The 23659-nt window shown below is 32.1% G+C and overlaps 1 protein-coding gene across 1 annotated transcript; it reads left to right on the forward strand.

The window, feature by feature from the left end:
• The first annotated feature begins 5015 nt into the window (after positions 1-5015).
• LOC124371766 lies at positions 5016-22863 on the forward strand. Its single transcript, XM_046830109.1, has 5 exons — positions 5016-5024; positions 5441-5577; positions 10495-10672; positions 14059-14184; positions 22075-22863. Exons 2-5 carry the CDS (start codon positions 5519-5521, stop codon positions 22150-22152), a joined length of 441 nt encoding a protein of 146 aa, XP_046686065.1. The 5' UTR covers positions 5016-5024; positions 5441-5518; the 3' UTR covers positions 22153-22863.
• The last annotated feature ends 796 nt before the right edge of the window (positions 22864-23659 follow it).

Raw genomic sequence — 23659 nt, forward strand, 5'->3', positions numbered from 1 at the left:
TGCGATATCCTAAACTGTCTGTAACAATTTCATACAAAAGAGTGCGTCAAAATTTGTTGGAAATCGTTAGATAGCGTTGTCATAGTAGAATGTCTGTTCTCTTGGATTTTTTCGTTAACTGCCCTTACCAGATCATCGGTGCGAGAGAAGGCCGACTATTCCGATTCTCATCATCATACAGATTTGTTCGACCCACCATTTAACATTCTAACCTACTTTCTCATCACTCCTTCACTCATCACGTCTTCTCTGTAAATATCTCTAAATTTAAGTTGACGATAAATTTCAGCCGGTTTTCCTTGTGTTAAAAAATTTTATTACAGAACGAATCTCACAATCGGCGGGACCACTAATTGTTTTAAACGTTCAGAGAAAACTGAAAACACAACGTCAACTAAAATGGCGTGAGTTGATATCCAGTGAACAAGAACAACTTGTAACGCATGCGCCGATTGCAGTGCTGTGGCGGCAGTAGAATAAAACAGTACTTACTTATATAGAGAACACGCCTCGTATATAATTAATAAGCATCAATTAATAATAATCTATTTTTTGTTAAGTGTAAATTTCTCGCATTACTGTTAGCAAAAAATTTGCTAGGCCACCACAGCTTCATGGCATTTCCTGCAAATACAGCTGGTGATGAGAAACCATTACTATTGCATTCGGTGTAAATTGTTAAAAACACTATTAAAGTTGTTTATATTTAGTTTGAAAATAGATTGTAGAGAATCAGATATTTTTGACCAGGAAATTGAAAAAGATTTCAAGTAGCCATCCTGTTTAACTTTTCTTTTTTATATTAATAAAACAAATCTTATGATACAATGTTGCATTAAGTATCTTTTGTAGCATCACTGATTATTTTTACAAGATATACATGTATCACACTATAACAAATTTATATTTTGTTATTTTGCAATAATTGCAAAATACTTACAATTATTGTAAGTTTACAGCTGGTTGTTGGTGAAAATATAAGGAAACAGTTCTAGTCAAGTTTAGGAGACAATTGGATGGCAATATATCATGTGTAGTTGGTAATCATATCCCATCAGTTTTCAATTATATTAATTGCAATTCATGATAAAATTTGTTTCATTATATTGATTTCAAAAAATGATAAAATTTTCTATCATTAATTTAAATGTGTTTACATACGTATTTTCAAACACAAAGATAATTGAAAAGACATCAACTTCAGCTTAGGGTGCACCAACACTATACCTAGTTCTTCTTTTCCAGAGAAATATCACACCATATACATAAAAGCAGAAAATAAGTTAATTTTTTTCGAATTATCGGTTAAAAATTTTTGTTTACACTGAGAACAAAATTTTGAGAAATGTAAAGTGCCATTGTAATTTTTTCTTGTGTCATTGATTTTATTAATGTAAAATCAATATTTCTTTATCTTTATGTTTTTAAATAATATTAACATGAAAATTCTTTTCAGTGAACTTTTGTACGTTTCATTGGCCGCATAAACAGGGCAGTATAAAACAGTAAATTATAGATTTTTTATAATAGATTGCATGTTTTTGCCTTGGAATTTCCAAAAATTCTTTGGGCAAAATTAAGCTATCCCAACATTAATAATTTAGTCTGAGATCTAGTATCCACACTTGCATTTTATAGTGTTTTTCTGTTGCTTACAGGAGGAAACAGATGTCAAAAAGAATCTCCCGGTTCCTATACCAATTAAAATGCCAGCTATACCCACCAGTATTTTACCTTCAGGTAATATATCTGTACTTGAACTCAATGAAGTTAACCATATCATGTGAAAAATCTTAAAACTAAATATTTGTCTTATTTTATGGTAATTTATGTGAATCGATTGGAAAGTACAATTAATTTGTTCATCTAATAAATAATACTCTTGTTTGTAATAACTCGTAACAAATATTTGATATATAAAATTGCATACCGGTACTCATCTTTTTTGTAAGTTAAAAATCAATAACTGATGTTCTTAAAAAATGATGTATCCACACATCCCCACAGATCACTAGGCCATACAAGGTGATATATGTACAGATTTGTAATCTGTCACAAGATGGCATATGTAGATTTCCAAGCAGCATCAACTTTACATTCAATAACTAATAGTTGATTTATAACCAAGGATCATACTAAATGCTTATAAATTAAGCTTATCGTAAGAATTAACTAACATTTGTTTCAGTATATGTTCTACATTTGTATTCTGTTTTACAATGTATATTATATATTTTTGCTAATTGAAAAAGATCCTTAAAATTATGTTAAACCCATGTTATCTTCACATTTTTCTTGCATAACATGTTTTTAGATTAATTAAATGTGAAACTACGAATTTATGACTGCAGTTCAAGAACTATACAAAGATAATAAAAGGAATCAGGAAAATGTAGTAGAAATATAAACATGCTAGTTCAAATTAGGTTATAAATACATAAAATATATAGGACAGATAGAATATTTTTTTACGTTTATGTTAACACACACTATTAGCTGGTATATATAGTTTCTGCTGTTCTACTCTGTACCACATTAGACTGGGTATAACAGGTTTTTAATGTAATAAACGCATTGCCGATTTTTACTTGGAACAGTTACTGTGCTCTTCAACCTTGTTTAGTGACAAAATGCAGGCTTTTACTAAAACGCTTTTCTGAACTTATTTTTAAAGTGTTTTAGAAGGGTTTTATTCAAAAAATAAGTTCAGAAAAGCATTTTTAGTAAGAGCCTGCAATTTTGTCATTAAACAAGGTTGAAGAGCACAGTAACTGCTCTAAGTAAAATCGGCAATGCGTTAACTTGATACTGAAAACAGTAAGCTGCTTTTAAAATCTAATCCGTTTAATCATTTGTAGAATTTTTAATCCAGATTTTCCAAACACTTTGCTTTCAATAAATATTATTCCAAATTAAAGAAGTTGGTCAAACCTTGATGATAGCTTTGAGTCTCCCCATGTCATTTACATCCCACAGCTATACATTTGTCATATATTATGTAGTACAAATTGTATGTGATATAGAGAGATTTAGTTACAATTTTTGTATTCAAAACTAGAAAACATAATCTACCCTCCCTTGCAGCTGACTATAATATTGGTTTGCAGATCTGTGAAAATAACAATGAATCTGTGTAATTTCTGTAATCTTGTTATCTAAAATGCTGGCATATTTAAATGTTGATATGTTTACAGTTCCTGTCCCTAAAGTGAAACTGGAAGAGAAATCCATTAAGGTAGAGAAAACTAACAAAGAATCAAAACGTGTTCCTATGAAAGCAACAATGCCTGTCCAGTGTATGACAAAAGATTCCATCTTAGATGAAGGTAATAACATTGTCTTGTTTGATACTTTAGAATTAACGTCTTAGTTCAGTCTAAAACTCTAATATTTTAAAGGTAAAATTGTAATATAAAAATTAATACCAAAATAAACATGTAAATTTATGTATATAAAATAATACTTTTGTAATTCAAACATTTCTTATGATTTTTTGTCACTTTTATTATGACTGTATAATGTATAATCGGGTAGTTAACGATAGAAGTAGCACACATACGTTAAGATTATGTACCTTTAGAACAAGTAAATATTATCCAATTTCAGTTAAATTGTTAACAAAAAGGAAAATGAAACTTCTTTTAGTATCTGGATTTATTAAAAGTTCCTTTGGTTTGAGATTTCTTTATTTTTATTGTATTACTTAGTGGCTAAAACTGCTGCCGTGGACATCATTTTATTTATCGCACCTCTTTATTTACTTACTTTAATAGAAGTGTTTATTTTGGAATTAATTTATTACTTGAATTAAAACTTGTATAAAACTTATTTACATTATAAAATAACATCAAATTAACTTTTTAATATTAAAACATGCAAACATGAAATAAATTTACTAATTTTTATATTATATTTATAAAACAGTTATGTGAACGCTATTTCTAAAATCAGAATTTTATGATTCCCAATATACATTTTTAATTAATTTGTTTCTTTACACACTTAAAATTGTGTGTGTAAAATATAACTAAGGTATCGTGGTAATTTTTGAATAGAGTTTTTTATATTGTTTGAAGCATTGTAAAATTATAAAGTAAAGTTTTTGTAAAGAGTAAAAGAATGTTCTGTGTTCCTTTTAAGAGTAAAATCATGTATAATATGTTCGAGCATTAGTTGTGATTGAAATAAAATTTTGTAAAATAGAATGTTTGGCCTAAATTCTGTCATTACAGTTACTTTCTATGTCACTTCTACACTTAAATTGAATTTTGTTTTGAATAGTTCAAAAATTTGTTATTGATCATGCATTATTTCTGAGCTATAAGTCCTAAAAGTAGACAAGTTATATTATAATGCATCTTCGTACTGACTACATCTCTGTTCACGGTTGCACAAGCCTTTGCAGTATTGGCTGATAAGGATGAGTCACATGATGTTTGTATAAAATAGTCCCTACCCTATTGCATCACTTCTGATTTGTTTTATTTCCACAAATTTATCAATTTAAGGTATCTGAATGTATTGTATGTTCTCGTACTTTTTTACCCATCAAATCTCAGGCTTCTGTTAGTAATCTCAGTTTAAAATTTGGTAGTTCCTGATCTATGTTTTCTTTGAGCCAATGGACATCATTTCCTTATTGCACAAATAGACAGGATGTAGCCACATGCATTCCACTGATTCTTCTGCTTTCCCAGAGTTTAAATTCATTAGTCCGCGTCCTCTTAGTCATACCAAATACCAAGTTATGTATCCTTCTTACCTAGGGAGTCTAGTCCAGTGTTTTGAATAAGGACAAGTAAACATTGTCTATTCTCTAAGATCTGAATTTCTTAATGAAAGATCTTTCTGAAGAACAAATAAAAAAAATATTAGAAATCTGTTGAATGGCTCAATTACTATTAGGGGTTTTCATGTGAAAAATGGATGTAATTGTTATTTCATTCCAGGTAAAACAAAGAATCCACCTTCACCACCAGTGAAAAGGAAAAATTCGGAATCGTTATTGAAAAACTCCTACCAAGGTGGGTGTTACGTTTTATTATTGTTATTATCAATTAATTTAATAAAATGTTATTATCAAGTTACTTGATATTTCATTGAAATTATTTTTTGCATTAATTAATACAATGTCTGTAGATATAACCAATAAAAATGTTTGAACAGAATTGACTCTCAACTGAGTTATATGTAAACACGTTCAGCACAGGAGAGGCAACATTTAGCTATGAATCTTAAACAGTGCTGTTAGAGGATTAATTCTTAATGCATAGATGTTGATGCTACGTATTTAATTAAAAAAAATGCTTTTATGTTTATAGGATAGGTATTTGTAGCCTTTGGGGACATAATACATTAACATAAGTAGTTCAGTAGTACTCAAGAAATAAAACCCACCATTTATAAATAAAACATTTTTACCTCTGTTTATTGTTTGAAGGATGGAAACCAGTCAGAGATACGGCCTGTGGCTTCCTCCACTCCAAATAAATCGGTGATCATTGGATCGCCTAATTTGATGTCTACGTCTGCCATCATCCCTCCCAACAAACGGCACTCTCTGGGCACCGCTAATGAGTATGATAATCCATTATGTTATGTAACTTAAATTGTGAAAACATTTAAATTGATTAGAAGATATAGCAAACACAACCATTTTGTAACTATTTACCTCAACTATGTAACTAGATGCTTCTAGTTGAAGCGTGTGATTTTTAGCATAGATTTCAATTATTAGGGTTTGGTTAGGGTTATTTAAAATTCAATTCTGATCTTACATTTTTATTTAAAGTGAGTAATTTTTAAATTAGTCAAAAGAAAATTTTGATTTTTTTTTACTATTTATGTCCCTTTCCCATCCTTTGCTGGAGGTTTGTTGTCCTGTCCTTTGTGGGACTGTTCCACCAGAACTATTTCACTAATTACTATTATTAACGGGTGTCTACGTAAGGTACAATGTATAGATTGTCATGTTTATGTGTTATTGTTCATTCCAGTATAAAAATTCTAGCATGCAGAACAGTCTGGTCACCAGCCATCTGTTCAGCGCAGTCTTCAGTTTCTTTCCTTTCTGTGTCTTAAGGTTGGGACACACATAACCGCACCGTGCCCGACACGTCAGTCGGCCGTGTGCTGGCCGTCATACGGTGTGAAAGAATTGCAGCGCAGTTTTTCAACCAGCAAGTCCACACATGTCCGCACCGACACCAGACCGTCGTGGCCGCACCGTGCCCGCACCGTCACCGATATGTTTAGTTTGAATTTTGACGGGCACGGTGCGGTCTCTACGAGCGGTATCATATGTTGTTTACTGTTGTGTTCTTCTTTTTAAAAACTATTTAAGTAGTCTACACGTTCTATTTTAGTGAATTATTTAGTATAGCCTACTAACGCTACATCCTGTGTTCGCGTACAAAATCATATTTATTGATAAAAGTATTACATTTTCTTACCTTAGAGTAAACTAGTCATATTTTCTTATTGTGCATATTTTCTTATTACAACAAATTTAAAAACCATGTTGTACATTAAGTGATTTTAAACAACTAAATTCGAATTACTGAAAAATCTATAAACATTTTTCATTAATTAACCCTTTGAGCCCCGGACCTAAAAATATAGTTTGTGCAAATTTTTTACCAAGTCTAGTTTTGCAAGTAACTGTCTAAAAACCCCAAGGCCTTTTCAGTGATTTTGTACGATTTCATTTGAAAAATCATACCATCACTAATATACTAGCTAATGACCTAAATAATACATTAAAATGTTTGAAATAAGGTACTTTACAAATAAAAAATTCAATAAGGGCTAAAAAATGTTTGTGTACTTTTATATATGTGAAATAACGCATATGTGCAAACTAAAAAAAAAGAAAAAAGTTACATTTAACATTTTTTTAGAAATAAAACAAGGAACAATTAACCTGTGGGAAATAATTTTATTTAATTTGTCATGTTATTGCAAACATGGACAAAAATTTTCAGACAGATTAGTTCAATAATAAATATTTTGTAAAATATTTTTTTTAATGACACAAAACCTGTGACGGACTAGAGCCTAGGTTGTGTAACATTATTCTGAGCTGATGTAGATGGTATCTCAGGTGTTAAGTCTTTAGCACTAAATAGCACATTTCTGCCATTATCACTATCATATTTAGGATCATACGTCGGATCAAGATCACTATCATCGTCAAAAAATATCAGATAATACTGAATCGTCATCTGAAAAGTCAATATTCAATTGTCTGTCAATGTCACTTGAATCTGCTAGGTTTGAGGGTGCTTTGGGATTATACCGACCACACCCCAGATATAAATCGTTATTTGACATTTCGCTTCTACTGATTACTAGATTAGCGTTAAAACAAATAATTTCGTCAATATAAAACAGGAATTATCTCATCGCAAACCCCTCCCCATCCTCAGACAGAGGTCAAAGTCGAGCGGCCTAGTAGATAACGTGATTGCAGAAGTCGCGTCGCTTTGCTGTACTTCCGTGTTTTACCTCTACATTTCTCCAAACACAAAAATTCAACAAAAACAAAACATTACCAAACTAAAAACTAAACTCTTTATTAAAAAAACACTCAAAACTTGTTTTTATTCTTGATTCACATTCCGCCACCCAAAAATGCGAGTGCCTCCAGTCATCAGCGCGGGCTTTGGGCAGCACCCGCGCTGATGTCAACGAAAGAAAAAATCTATCAGTACCTATCAGTAAAATATCAAATTCTAGAGGGGCTGATCAGAAAATAAATTGAATTTTAATGGAAAGGCAAAATATGTACCTTGCAAATGATGTGATGCCGTGCGGCCTGCCGTAATCGGGGATTTCTCGAGAAAGATAAGATAACAGTGACAACAATACCGATCACAATACCTGGAAATGCTTGTAAGTTTGTAATTACAGAGTTGTTTTTTCGTTCCATCATGTTTGTTTCTATAAATTTATATTTTTGTGTTCTTCATACTGGTGTGGTCGGTATAATCCCAAAGTAACCGATTTGAGTCACCCATTATTTACAAAATAAAACAATATTTCGTACTGAAAGTACCGAAAAAATAATATAACTGTTACTCACACAAACGTAATAAACATCAACACAGTCTACTAAACGTAAACAATGTCACAGCAGATGCAGATGTTGTTCTTAGTAACAGCTTGATCTTTTTACTCTTTCTTTAGGAGTAGTGTAAATATTATTTAGTAACATTTGACCATGAAATCATATTGTATATGTATGAAAATAAAAATTATAAGTTCTAAAACCACTGGTGTCGCTAAAATTAAACACTTAAAGAGTCATTTATAATAACTTATATCATGCCGACGACATATCGTCGGCTGGGGTTTCTCGCACTATTTTTACCGCCGGAATATCGTCGGCCCTAGGGTTTTTTAGACAGTGAAATTTACCGACGATATACCGGCGGCTGGGGCTCAAAGGGTTAAAAAATAACAAGCATGTAATTATTTGCGCAAAAATCTATTTTTCTTTCATATATTCAAGTTACTTGATAAATTTATTCCGATATTTTGTAAGGGTCGTATTTAGAATGTTTATGTGACATTTTTTTATTTTTTTTTTTCTTTTACTTCAGTAAACTAAATATAAAAATATTTTATTTACAATAAGATTTTCAAGCAAGAAAAACCCATGTTAAAAATAAATAATAATAATTAATAATTTATTTCCCCATAATAACAAACTGAATATTAAAAATAAATATTATTGCCAGTGCTTAATAATAAATAATACTATGACAATAGCAGTAAATAACAAATACAAAAAAATGTTTTCTACTTACTGTACTTTATTTCTAATTTATGTACTTAGAGTAATAAAATATAAAAAGTAGGTTACATCCTTTTAGATTTTACTTTCTTTTTTTTAAACTAATAATTAGGCCAATATATTTACAAAATAGGGGAAATCTAGGTACCCCATAAGAGGCTGTGCCTGTGTTGTTGGGATACTATATACAAAAAGTATAAAAAATAAAAATAGCGGAATCGAGCAAGAATGAAATGATAAAAATGAGTTATTGTAGCTTATGTAGTAAATAATGTACTATTACGTTTCAAAGTTTAAATTTTAGTATAACTATTGTGCTGTATTAAATAAAAAAGGATTTAGGCATTATTTACAATTCAAATATTAGGCTTTACACATGTAAACATTTTATATTATATTATAAATAATTATTTTATAATGCTCTAACGTGTCTATTTAAATATTATTATAACTTAGCAGACAAGACTAACCATACACTAATTTATTATCTTAAACATATACTCAATATCATTTTGACCGATCAACCATACTCTAATATTTTAGAAAATATTTATGTTTCTACTATTTTTGACTAATTCTGGCAATAAATTGTTTGTCCTCGGAGCTATAAAAAGAAAAACATTTGTAAAAAATCTGTTTTTTTGTATGTTCTCCAGTATATATTTTACAAATATTTACTATGTTTTACAAATTATTATAAAGGGGCTTGCAATATGGCAAACTCTCTGGCATCACTCTATAGCTCTTGGGTTTAATACAAAAAACACCAAATGTACTGTTTATAGTGTATTTGACCGAAATTCACTGCAATGAAACACAATGAACAAGAATTATAGGGATAAAAAATATAACCAAGATAATGATATTTACAAATTTTCCATACTAGCTGATTATACAAAGCTTTACTGCAGCATTGCAATGTTTCATTCACCACAGCGATTAATAAAAATAACAACAATGAAATTAACACAATTATCTCAAGCAATACTTAATCTTCCGAATATTTTTTAAGTATCTGTCACTTCGAATTCAAAAGAAACACGCTCTAGTACAAACAGTGAGATTGTTTGCGCTCGGACTGAATACTGACATGTGTGGCCTCACGGTAACCGAGCCGAGCCCGCACCGACACTCGGCCGACTCACGTGTCGGGCACGGTGCGGTTATGTGTGTCCCAACCTTTAATCTCTAATGTCAGTAAGTTATACAGCTTGCGTCCCATGTATGACGGCTTCTTCACATATAGTGAGAGATTGTTTGCAGGCAGGATATAATTGTCATCATCATGATGAGTGTTATAGTATGCTCCCCGAGTTTGTTCATTCCTTTCAGCAAACACAACCACTTCCTGGATGTATAGGGCTACAACTGTCATAATCCGGAGATCCTTGAATCCTTCATGGCAGTTGTCCCAGACCTTTTAGGGAGGATTCTTAATACTTTCTTCTGGATTAGAAGGATTGCTTGTAAGTTGACGGGTGTGGTACTAAATCCAGATTGTTGTGTGTTATTTCAATGCGACAGATATTTTGATCGTCAGTCAACAGCCAAGAATCTGATTTTGCAGAAAACATGATTCATTTTCAGAACTTTGGTGAAATGTCTGTTCTATGTAAGGTAATAATATAAAGACTTTATTACACTAAACTATTAATTGTTGTTGTGAATTACTGATTGAGTTTTAATTTGACGTGAAGGCACAAGATTCGCACGCCTGAAGCTGAAACTAGGCAGAGGTCGAACTCAGCATCTGGCATTCCAACTCCCAGACAGGATATTCAGAAGAAAGCTCACAAAGCTTCACAGTTGAAATTTCCAGCGAAACCCAAATCGGCTTCTAGCCTTCATCGCATTATATCCAACAATTCTTCTCAGGTTGGTAATATTTTATTTGATTCTGTATTTTTACTGAGTATGAATAAGTCAAATTCATAAATAAAATAAGATGGTTATTATCTGTGGCAAGGTTAATTATTGCAATTTTATACCAGGAAGTATACATTCTTTATTTCTGGAAAAAATATGAGAGCAGCAATTTTCTATAGCTGAGAATTACTTTTAACATTTTGAAAGAGGTACCACGGTTTTATTTTCAGAACAGCAAAACTCCTGAAGAATGTAAATCCCGTAGTTTTACATGATAGAAATTTGGAGTGAAGCAGAACAAACAAAGTTCGCTTGTTGTTGGTGCTTTATCAACTTCACTGTTGTTTTATTTTGTGTTATCAACTATGAGCACTGAATTAGGACTACTCACTGAATATAATATATGCTGTTCACATATTCAGAAGATGCTGGCCAACTTTCCAAATTAAAAAAGCATTTGGGACAAATCCTTCTTCACCAACTGCATGCATGATGACGAGCCTCCCTTCTCATGAATTCGGTGTGAGAATTTGGTTTTAAAAAACCTATCACTGTTCTTTTGTTATTATTGTGGACAATTCAAAAATATTTAACCACATTACACCAAGCAACACATAGATATTTTTGGATTTCAATATTTTGAGAAAGAGTATTTAAAATAATTTCAAACTTTTCTATGTAGTGTAATAAATGTTTCATTGTTATAAGTGTTTAATATTGATAAACAGTTTAAATGTTGTATAATTTCAAAACTGCTTGCTTCACCATGTCTCTGAGTAAAGAGAGGAACAATTTTTTTCTGATTCAATATATCTTAATTAGTTATATTCCATTGTTATAGTTGATATCACTTTGGCTTAAAGAAGTATCAATTGTAGTCCAATTAACTTTAAAATTAATATTTTAATTGATGAATATATTGATAGAATGTTTTATTCATTTATCCTCATAAATAACAGTTTAGTTAATGTACAAAACAATTTATAAATATATTATATTCATTCAAAAGTATCTGAATTGTTAAATCTCTGCTGATAACCATTGCAGGACAATGAAACTTTGCAGAGTTGAGGTTTGTTACACTATCCGATTTACAAGGTTTGGCAAACTGTGTTCATTAGTTCCCTCATACTATCTGTTTGTTTCCACCCATATCAAGGTCTTCTTTACATTTTGATATGTTGTAAAATGTCATCTTGATTGTATCCAGTTTTTTCAAAGGCTTTGAGATATAAAGATTGATGAAAAGTTTGCTTTTAGTGATGACTGTATTAGTCGTAACCAAGTTCGAGTTGTTTTACGTTTCAAATGTCATAGAAGTGACGAGCGGTGTGGAAGAACCACAACGAATTGAAGTAAACATTGAAAACAACTCAACAAGAACAAGAATTAATGATGGCAAATAACTCATTAGCTTTAGAAGAAATCAGTCAGAATTTAGGAATCAATGTTGATTCAGTTTACTTAATTTTTACAGATGATTTAGGTTTGAAATATAGTTCTGCAATTTGTCCTGTAATCGCTTTCATCTCAGCAAAAAGAACTGCTGTGAAAAGTATGAAACTTTTTTTTTACTGTCACTAATGATGACAAACATAGGTCCGAAATAAACAAATATGAACAATTTCAAGATGTAACGGAGATACAACAACTTTTAGAGATTCTGAAAAGTAACTTGCTTTGAACAGCACAAACTGGGCCGGAGTTCGTGTGTGGTATCAGAAGGGAACTACTTTGAAACCTTCTTTTATTAATAAGGCCAATCTGAATACATTTTGAATGGACCTCATAGTTAACACAAATAAATTTACCTTGATATAACACTAAACACCCTGCTGAGGTTGGCAGCTGAAATGCTGACTCACATATACTTCCTAGCTGTCCACTTATGTCTGTTACTCAGCAAGTGCACTATTCCACACTAAATGTATTAATTTCATTCATTATTTAAAATAAACCTCCGTTGTATTTATGTCATTGACTGTTGTAGGTATTTTAATTAAAAATATTGTGTATACAAGGTATGGCTATTAAATAACGGGACTGATATTGTAAAAAAATTTATTTTCATTTTAAACATAATTACTTATTATCACCTTCAATATACACCCCTTCTCTATCCCTGCAACGCTCCATGCGAATTTTCCATTGTTGGAAACAACGCTGAAAGTCATTTTCTGTCAACTCTTTCAGGAGTCTTGCCGCTTTTTCTTGAACAGCTTCTACGGATTCAAATCTCGTACCTTTCAATGCAGATTTCACCTTAGAAAATATAAAAGTCTCATGGTGCTAGGTCTGGCGAGTAAGGTGGATGTTCTAACACTGGGATGCTGTACTTGGTCAGGAACCGCTTGACAGATAACGCGGAATGAGCTGGCGCATTGTCTTGGTGCAAAATCCATGATTTGTCCTTCTACATTTCGGGTCGTTTTTTTCTTATTCTTTCACGTAGTTTATTAAGTACCTCAAGATAGTAATGTTGATTAATTATTTGACCTTCAGGAACCCAGTGAAGGTACACAATCCCACGAATGTCGAAAAAAAACAATCATCATTGCTTTAAATTTTGACTTGCTCATTCTTGCTTTATTGGCTCTCGGTGAAGTTAAGGTCTTCCAATGCATGGATTGGCGCTTCGTTTCCGGATTATAAGTAAAAAACCACAATTCATCACATGTTATTATTCTTTCCAATAAATTTGGGTCATTTTCAATGGCATTCAAAGTGTCAGTACAAACATTTTTACGAGCTGCTTGTTGATCAATCGTAAGAATTTTTTGTGCCATTTTTGCACACACTTTTCGCATGTTCAAATTGTCATGTAAAATTTGCTGTACACATTCTTTATCAATGCCTACAGATTCAGCAACTGCATGAATGCTTAATCGTCGGTCAGACCGAATCAAATTAGCAACTTTTTCAACATTGTCTTCCGTTTTTGATGTTGAAGGACGACCTGGCCACGAATCATCTTCCACGTCTTGTCGACCATCTTGAAAACGCTTAAACCATTCAAAAACACGAGTCCGCGATAAACATTCACTGACATACACTTCTTTTAGTAAATTATAGGTTTCGGTAGCGGTTTTTCCAAGTTTAACGTGAAATTTAATAACAATTCGTTGCTCTATTATTACGCTAACCATTTTTCCAGCAAAACAAAATAAAAATAACAACACTTACATAAATGAAGGTTATGACACAACGATGTTGTTTACAGAAACAAGACTAACTGCATTCTGAAGAGGAAGTCTCAAACTACACAGCTGTTGGTCATTGTTGGTTGGCGCATGCGCACTCGTTCCACTGCAGCGTCAGTCCCGTTATTTAATAGCCATACCTTGTACGTGTAGTAATACTAATTTCATTCTTTAATAAGTACATGTTAATTACAGATGAGCAGTCCGCATGAGAAAAAGGCTGGTAAAGTGATGAAGACAAGTTTCAATCCCAGAGCTCTGAATGAGGTGAAGCTTCAACGCAAGTCTCCGATATCCAACCGTGTCAAGGGCATAACCAGTGTAAGAGGCTTTTTATATTTTTGTAAATAACAAGGCTAACTTGGTTATAATTCTTATATATATATATATATATATATATATATATATATATATATATATATATATATATATATTAATCTTCAATTGTTCAAATTAAACAGTTTCTATATTTCGGCTTAAGTCATCTTCAGGATATATATATATATATTTCTTGCGTGTGTATGTCACTGAACTCCTAAACAGCTGGACTGATTTAAATGAAATTTGTTGTGTGTGTCTTCAGGTGGATTCGAGAATGCTTTAGATTTACAATTCGGTCCAGTTTAAATTGTTGTTGATTTTGGTATGTTTTACCTTTTATCCGGCAGATTGCGCAATGACACATAATACAAAGTGAACTGATACTTAACAGCTGGTAATACTTTCAGCTGAAGTTCATCAAAGAGGCAGAAACATTTGTTTACATTTAAAATTTAGAAAATTATTAATGTAAAGTGCTTGATCAGTAGTGTAATGCAGATAAGTTATTACCTAATTTTAAATTTAGATTGCACCAATGATCAATGAACTATCTACTGCAATGAAAATACTATTAGACGCTGTTATGAAAACCACCTCATAGTACAAAGCCATGAATGTTTGCACATAAGGTAATCGAATTTGGTTAGATTGAAGGTAAATGAAAAGAGCCGAAAGTAGACGCTTTATGGTCGAAATTGGTTTTCTTTGATTCATTTTCTTGTTGATCGGAGCACAAGGCAAACTCCACAATAATACTGGAAATATCTTAAGAAAGAAAATTTATTTTAACAGACCGAATTTTATTCTTTATAACCTGATTAGTTTATCGAGATTCATCCATATAAATTAATTATACTGAATAACTTATTAACACCTAGCAAAAAACCCCAAAAGATAGAGGCAGGAAATATTGTACACACCTTCATAATATGCCCAAGAGGCTCACGAAGGAACGACTATCAATTATCTCAAAAGTGTTTAGAATGTGATAGAAAAGGAATACGTGAATATAGTGTACTGTTTTTAAACAGGAAATTTGTGTGCAAAGCCGTGGGCAACTGCTAGTAATTATTATTTTTATCTTTCTCTTTACATGTAGAAAGAGAAAATCAACATAAAAGGTTTTTAAATTGAGCTTGAAATCAGTAAATAGAATATGCTTCTAAATGTCTGATGTATAGAATATAATACATTGACATATTATAACAAGATTAAAAAACCGGTAGCAACACCAGTCATATGGTAATGAGATAAGTCTTATCCAACGAACTATAATAATGGAACGCGCTCTGGGCCGGAGAAATCGAGCCGAAATCATGGGTTGCGTTCCGAAACTGCAGGCGCTGGAAATGGGCAAGAACTCGCTCCGCCCATATGGCAGGCATTATAGTAATGATCTAACACCACTTTAAAACGCTTCTAGACTTAATAATACTATTAGATACCACTATTTATTTATTATTACAAATGTTAATAACTGATTTTTACCGTAGATTTTTATTTTTGGTTTAAAAGACAGATTTTTGTACAATATCAAAATAACTGAGATTTTGACTTGGTGTTTTACTTATAAAGTTGGAATCGAAGATGCCTGTAAGATTAAAATATTTCCCAAGTGAAAAAACAACATTTTTATTGACAGTATTTTATTTCAATGTAAACTACATAAAATTTACAAACATGACATACTTAATCTACGTGTTAGGAAAATAAAATTATTTTTACAAATTTTGCCTTATTCCTAAGTTGGATGTTTTTGTAATGTCAAAAGATTTTTGTTTTGCGATGTAATGAGATATTATTTTTAAAAAATAGTTTAATTACAGTTTTAATTAAAAATAACCCGTGGCTTCCAGTGAATTCGTCATAAGTTAAATGCCCTTGAAAACACTACCAGTAAACTGGTTACAAACTCTCAATGTCAATTCAGAAGTGGTTGCATTTGTTTGAGATAACTTGAGCAAATAACAATCTTTTACAATTAATTTTCAATACATCATTACTTGATGTAATTAATTTACCCTTAGATTTAAAATCAATAAAAAGTTAATGTGTTGTAAAATCAGAATCATTGGCATGGAGTATAGAACTACAATCGTTACACTTAATAAATTTTTCAATACGTCTTACAATGACGTCACAAATATAGTATAAAATTTCATCCTTAAAACTAGAACTATCATAATTTTCCATGATATACATGGCACTCTCAATTTTATCATTCAAAGACAAATCCAAATCACACTTATCAGCATTAGGTAGCTCAATGGATGCCTTCTTTCTGACAATAATCCTCCTTCGTTTCTCCAGTGGCTGTTGTATATGAGATGGAAAATAAAACATGGTTGGAACTGCTTCACTTTTGTGACATTTTCTTAGTGTGTTATGCAAAATTAAATGGTAATCATGTTCTCTATAATGTTTACTGCATAAAACAGTATGTTTTTTGGCTTAAAATTGTTTCTCTTTGTCGCAGTAATCCACTTTTTTAGTAAATTGTTATCATTCAATGGAAAGCCAAAACAAACAAACAAATAATAAAATACAGGTAGCTGAAAATCACAAAGTTCCCATAATTATGAAGTAGAGTAGGTCAGTATATACTGTTTTTGGCAATGACTTATAAGTTTATACATTCATAAGTGCTATAATGACTGACATTGATATCTTGGATCAATGCGGAAAAAATAATTGAGTGATAAGCATGTTTTATTCAACTATATAATTATTGTTCATGATTAAAAAACGATAGCTTATTAATGTGTTCATTAACAGTCGTACCGCACTTTTAATTATTTGGATAACCCAGTTAATATTGGTGAAAATTACTATTTTGGAAGTTAAAAAATAAATAATGACATGGTTGATATAGTAAGAACTTACTTGTGACAAGAAATGTGGCTGTCTTTAGTCCAACTGGACGTGCAGTTGTACGCAGAGCAACTCTTCACCATGTCACGAAATAACAAACATTACTAATATTGACAAATAAAAGGAAAACAAACTAGTTGAGTTGCTCAGATCAGACGTCTTGACGGAATAAACAGGAAGAGTTGCCAACAATGCAAATAAAAACAATGATTTGTGTTTCGGCATGAAAAGGCGTGATGCCGTATCGTCCCGTTGATCGCCGCTCAACTCGGTGAGTTCTTGCCCACTTTAAGCGCCTACAAGTCCATAGATACACTAGTAACGCACAGCTGTGTGCGACCGGAAAACACAACATGTGGCTTATGGCAGTGCTTAATTTCTAAAATTTTAGGTGTGGGAACTCTTAAAGCGGGAAGCCTCAGACCGGTGGGTATGGAATACACCCAGGAAGGAGGGGGGCCCTCACCCAGGAAAACTTTTGAAAAATTATAACTGTAAAACTTTGTTTTTAGGCCACCCAGACATAATAATACATTCATTTTTATAAAATACCAAGTGATATTTTAATGCTGTTTATTTTCTTTAAGGTGCTTGATTAGGATGTAAGAAAATAAAAAACATGAATTTAAATTATTGAGTTTACTCTCTACTCTACTCTACTCCATTAACACCTTGTTGCCTACTTTAAATTTCCCAGAAATATTTGGTTTGATTTCATTGACCATTTTGTTTGAATCAATGAAGCTCGCCAATATTAATTTTTTAATTTTTAATGAATGGTAAAATAAAAACAAAATTGAGCTTTATTCACAGTTTTATTTATACACAATTACAGTAGTAATAATAATACATATTAATATGTAAATGGATGTTTGTTAATATAACAGCTTTTTTACAAGTTTGCATATTTTACAAAAAAATTGCATACCTTATGGGTACAAAACAATATTAATACATTCAAAATAAACCAACTTCTTGGAAAGGAAAAAGGAAAGCGTTTAATTTACACACAAAATAAATGACACACAGAGTGGAGTAACACGGTTTCATTTTTTTTAAAATTTAGTGTAGTTTTAAAAAGTTAAGGTTGATTATTTTATTTGCTTATTAGTTATTATAACAAATATGTACGGATTTGTAGTATAATATTGTAAGGCAATGCCAAGACTATTGGTAAACTTAGTTTTAGTTGTTTGTTAATATTTTAAAGTGAAAACTACAAAAGAAACAAAACAACAATACACAAAACTAACTGTAAGTACAAAAAAGAACTCAGAAACTTGAGTTCAGAACACACAACTATAAGTTAGGATAGGCTAGTTATTTTAATGAAAACTTAATGTTCTGAAATTCTAAAAGATATTTAAAAAACAGATTTAGGAAAAAAGTTCCCACAATGCAATGCTGTCTTCATGGTAAGTTTTCTGCCCTCGTTGTTTTGACTTGGTGTCAAGTGCAGAATGGTGTCCCTTCGCCAGCCAGGTTTTGACGTGTCGCTCGGGATTGTATCTAGCCACAGGAGGTCCTAGGAGCCTGATCCGCAATAAATCGCAAACAGTGCTAATGTAGAGTGAAGATCTAAGAGGAGACATAATTAGATTCATTGCAGAGAAACCCACGTTCACATTCAGCACTAGACACTGCAATACTATTTATGATGGAAATCAGTTTCTTAAACGACGGCGGGTTGCTCTAGAATAGTAGGTTTCTCTCCACTTAACATAGGCTTCAGTCCCCTGCTTGAAGTGTCTGAAGTCTCTAATTATATCTGAGAGCTGCTAATCTTAAAATCTATCGCAGATTCGCTGGATCTCACATTCTCCGTAGGTGATGGATAAGTCTTTTGGCCAATACATGGGGTGGATCACTTTGATGTCATTCATGATTTTGGTGTAGTGTTCAGCCGCATTTGAAGATGATGATAGCAACCTTGAAGTCAAGTTGTTAGCGAGGCTCCGATAGAACTGTTTTTCTGGAATACTGGGTATCTTGGATCTTACACAAAGTTTAACATCTTGAAACATCAAATCGTCAATAGCAATTTTAGCTTCCACTGAACGTCTACCCATGTTTTCAACTCAGTTTTCAAACACTTTGATTAACAGTGTTACATCACTGTGGGCTTGGATAAGGTTGAGGCTTGATTTTTGAAGCTGTAAGGACACATCCGATAACTCTTCTAGAGCATCGAACATCAATGCCAGGTTGTGTACAAAAGTTGTAGAAGATAATGTACTACAAAGCCCTTTGTAAGTTGAAACGTTGCTTCGAGTCCCTTTGTTTGTCTTCAGATACTTCAATGAAATGATTGTACAAAGCTTTAAAATCTGTCCAAACTGCTTTCACCGCCATTAAGCTGGAGGCTACCCAACGAGTATCTAAAACACGGCCGATTTTCAACATTTGCTCCTCTAGTCCTTTAGCAACTTCTGCCAACTCCCTGCTGTTTTTTCGGTGAACAACTAAACATGTTTCTAATTTTATCCATGAATATCTTAAAATGATTGATTCCAGCTACTTCTTCTATGGAATCGTGCACGGCAAGGCTCTAAACGATGGTTCAAACAATGCCAAATGAACAAGTTGGGGGAACGTTTCAGTAAGCTGTATAGCAAGGCCAGATTTCTTGCCTAGTAGCACTGAAGCACCATCACAAGGTTAGAGCAATCATATGGTCTTTCATGAATTCAAAGCTTAGACCTAATGCTTGTAACTGATTTAAAAGTTCTTGTAATATACCAGCTGATGTTGTGCTATTTTAGCTCAAAAAGTGTTAAGAACACTGTCATAGGGTTTTGCATTCCCTGTAGAACAGTTCTGATATAAACCACCAAAGCATTTTTGTTTGAAACTGAAGTGGCTTCATCCAAAAGCAGGGAAAAAATTTAGAGTCTGACTTGATTAGGCCATTTATCAAGTCTGATTTCATTTCATCAGAAATATGATGAATTATATTGGAGAGCAAGCAACATTTGAATGTAGGATTCGCCCCATATCTAAGCCATTCATTATTTGAAGATCAATTTCAGTTTCAAACTCAAAAAATGGCCTATTTAGTTTAGCTTGCTTATAAGCCGTGTGGAAAATGCGCTCAGTTACAATCTGCTGCTCTTTATGCATAGAAGCAACAGCTTTTTTCATTGTATCTTTCTTAGCTTCAATGAGTATTTTTTCAGCTAAAGAATGAGCTCGAGGACCCACGGTGTAAAAAATATCTTTTTCCTAAGAGAGGATTGCTGGGTCTTTTTTTATTGTTTCCATAAGCGGTAACAGTTCCTAAAACCCACTCTTCGCTAATCTTTAGGCCCTTCGTTTTCTCTGCACCTAGAGTACTCACACTACGGCAAAACGTTGCAACCTAGTTCTCTGTTCACAATTAAACAATGGATTTTTTAGCTTTAAATTCAACATTTGTTCTTCAGACCAACAAACTGGCTGTTCACCCTATTAACAAAAATCATTATTTTCATTACTAACCTTAGCTTCGTCTGCATCAGATCCCAAACTCACCAACCTGGATAACTATTTTGACCGACGAGGAAGTCGAAGGGGAATGGTAATCGCAATTATTCCTCATTGATCCCGATTGCGTCTTCTTTTTTATCTTGATCAACAATTGAAGTTGTAGTCAATGCTTCCGAACTGCAGTTCTCATTATTCGCATAACCTTTTTGTTTCTTAGGGTTAGGTTTAAAGAAATCAACAAATTTTTCTGGTAGTCATAGTCAATTAGGAAAACTATTTAGCTGCACCAGCACTAATAAGCATAAACACGAACACAATCAACGACCTGCACCTCAAAAACGAACTTAAGCGTGATGGGATGCGATGCAACTTGTAACTTAAATGCGAAACACACCAAGGTCAAGTCAACTAGTCAAACACACTTGTGATCACTGGGGCGGTGGCGCGGTGAAGGAATGGAGGGGGGGGAAAGGAAGGGGGTGGGGTGGGTATTGCTTTGTTATTGAGAGGCGCAGCCGCGCATGCGCGAACTAGGATGACTCGCCGTCACCTTCCTCCTGCCTGATTCCGTGCAAGGACTCATCACAGCACAGCTCACAACTGCTTGTACGGGCGCTTACTATCTGCTTACGAGTCACTCGCAAACAAAACATAGCATAATATTGATCCTACCTACAATTTTTTTTAACTAAAAACTTGTACTCGTAGTTTTAAAAGCGTTCCCTTGCGTTCCGGCACTCTTGGGAGGTAAGGGAACGCCGTTTCCCTTGCGTTCCCACTGAAATTAACCACTGGCTTATGGGCAGTGCGCGTTCCAGTAGTATAGTTCGTTGGTCTTACCACAAACTTTGATTACGTAGTTAGTTATACTGTTGTCTACTATATAGCAGCACTGAACAAGTTGTAATACAGTAATACAATATTACAGGCATTTCCAACATTATCCATCATGTAATTTTTCTGGTTGGTATAACTGTTTAAAAATAACATTTATTTTTAAGCCTACTGATATTTGTTCAGGTTTTGATGATCGCATGTAGGAACTCGCAGTGTGGTTAAAAATTACAGAGTTGTATATAGGTTCAAACAATGTTGCAGTGAATATATGATTGAGTGTGTATATTATGAATGGTAATTATTGTCAAATGATTTAAATCATTAAATAGACTTGAATATTTGTTATTTTTTTATTAATTTATAAACTTTCCACCCTCTACATGATGAAGTTGTGCGTACAGATCTACACACACTTAAACAGACATAGGATTTTGACATCAACTGGCAGGAAAGGATAAGCGTTAACAAATTTATTCAAAATTTTGTAGTGGTTAATTTTGAATATGTGAACAAGTTTTAATTAATTCACTTGTAATATGAATTGAAATTGAAACACACACAGGTTGTTTCTGTTAAGAATTGAGAAAGGTTCAGTTTTGTTTCTTAATACTTACAAATGAACTAAATCAGTATAAATATTGACTAAATATTTACATACCTGCTTTTTAGCCATGTGAATTATAACACAAATGATTAACTTTTACTGATATGTTTCAGGCAATAACTGGTTTAGTAGCGGGAAAAAGCAAGAAGAGAATTGCTGTTGGTGACAAAGAAAATAGAGTTCCGTATTAAACTATGTATTTTAATGTGACATTGTGTATACTGTATTTAGGTATTGAATTCATGAAACAAGGTACAAAAGTTATGGCAAACATCATATCATTTTTTAAATAAAATAAAATTAGTATTTGATTTTTTTATTCTTACCACAGCAAAACTGCATTTAAATTTTAATCCCAGTTTTAGATTTATAAATCATTATTTGTTTTAAATTATTATTTCCAAATTTATTGTTAAAAAATATTTATTTATTTTGTTTTGCCAAATATGTTATCTTTGATGTAATGAAAACAACAATACTTCATTGATTCTCTTGAATTGTAATGTTCAGTTAGTTTCAAATTGCTCTCTATATTTAAATGTTTGATTAAAATTAAATAGAATGTCTACAGTGACTCTAAACTGCATTAATAAAGTGTTGTTGCTTTCACAAAGGAAGTCCAATTTTGCATTTATATTTTAATTTTTGTAATGTGTTGTTTTTTTGGATATAAATTTATATTATATTAAAATAACAAGTGAATTTTAACAATATTTTTAAATAAGTACTTATTAATGTAATGGTTAACTAGTTACTTTTAAATTTATTTAAGACAGTTTTATTTATTATTATCTTGTAATCTTAAAATGCCAGTTTTGTTAGATCCTTTTGTAAAAAATATATGTATTTATTACTTTTATATGACAAAAATTTTGAATAAAAAGTTTACTTAATCATTAAAATGTAGTGAATTTCCTGGACTCCTAATTAGAAATTATAGTATGACACATATCAATGCCAACGAACTATACTACTGGAACGCGCACTGCCCATAAGCAGCATGTTGTGTTTTCCGGTCGCACACAGCTGTGCGTTACTGGTGTATCCATGGATTTGCAGGCGCTTAAAGTGGGCAAGAACTCACCAAGTTCTGTACTCCATGCCAATGATGCTGATCTTAGAACACATTAACTTTTTATTGATTTTAAATCTAAGGGTAAATTAAGTAGATCAAGTGATGATGTACGGTATTGAAAATTGTAAAATATTATTATTTACTCTAGTTATCTCAAACAAATGCGACCACTTCTAAATTGACAGGAAGCCACGAGTTACTTTGAATTAAAACTGTGACTAAACTATTTTTTTTAAATAATATCTCATCACATCGAAAAAAAAACAAAAACTTTTGACATTAAAAAAGAAACCAACTTAGAAATAAGGCAAAAATATTGGTCAAAATAATTTTATTTTCTAACACGTAGATTAAGTGTGTCATGTTTGTAAATTTTTTGTAGTTTATTTTGAAATAAAATACTGTCAATAAAAAGTTGTTTTTTTTTCATCTGGGTAATATTTTAATGCCTGTAATATTTGTTTCCGACTTTGTAAGAAAAATAAAAGTCAAAATCTCAGTTATTTTGATATTGCACAAAAATCAGTTTTTTTAACAGAAAATAAAAATCCACGGTAAAAAGCAGCTACTAACATTTGTAATAATAAATAAATTGTAGTATCTAACAATTGTATTAAGTCTAC

This window comes from Homalodisca vitripennis, unplaced genomic scaffold (assembly GCF_021130785.1).
Source record: "Homalodisca vitripennis isolate AUS2020 unplaced genomic scaffold, UT_GWSS_2.1 ScUCBcl_1959;HRSCAF=6231, whole genome shotgun sequence".
In the NCBI taxonomy this organism is placed as follows: domain Eukaryota; kingdom Metazoa; phylum Arthropoda; class Insecta; order Hemiptera; family Cicadellidae; genus Homalodisca; species Homalodisca vitripennis.

Bases quoted from the DNA above. Each gene is read 5' to 3' on its own strand.
- LOC124371766 (XM_046830109.1), top strand. From the start codon at position 5,519: ATGTCTACGTCTGCCATCATCCCTCCCAACAAACGGCACTCTCTGGGC. The intron at 5,578-10,494 runs GTATGATAATCC...TTTGACGTGAAG, and splicing joins TCTCTGGGCACCGCTAATGA to GCACAAGATTCGCACGCCTG. The intron at 14,185-22,074 runs GTAAGAGGCTTT...GATATGTTTCAG, and splicing joins GTGTCAAGGGCATAACCAGT to GCAATAACTGGTTTAGTAGC.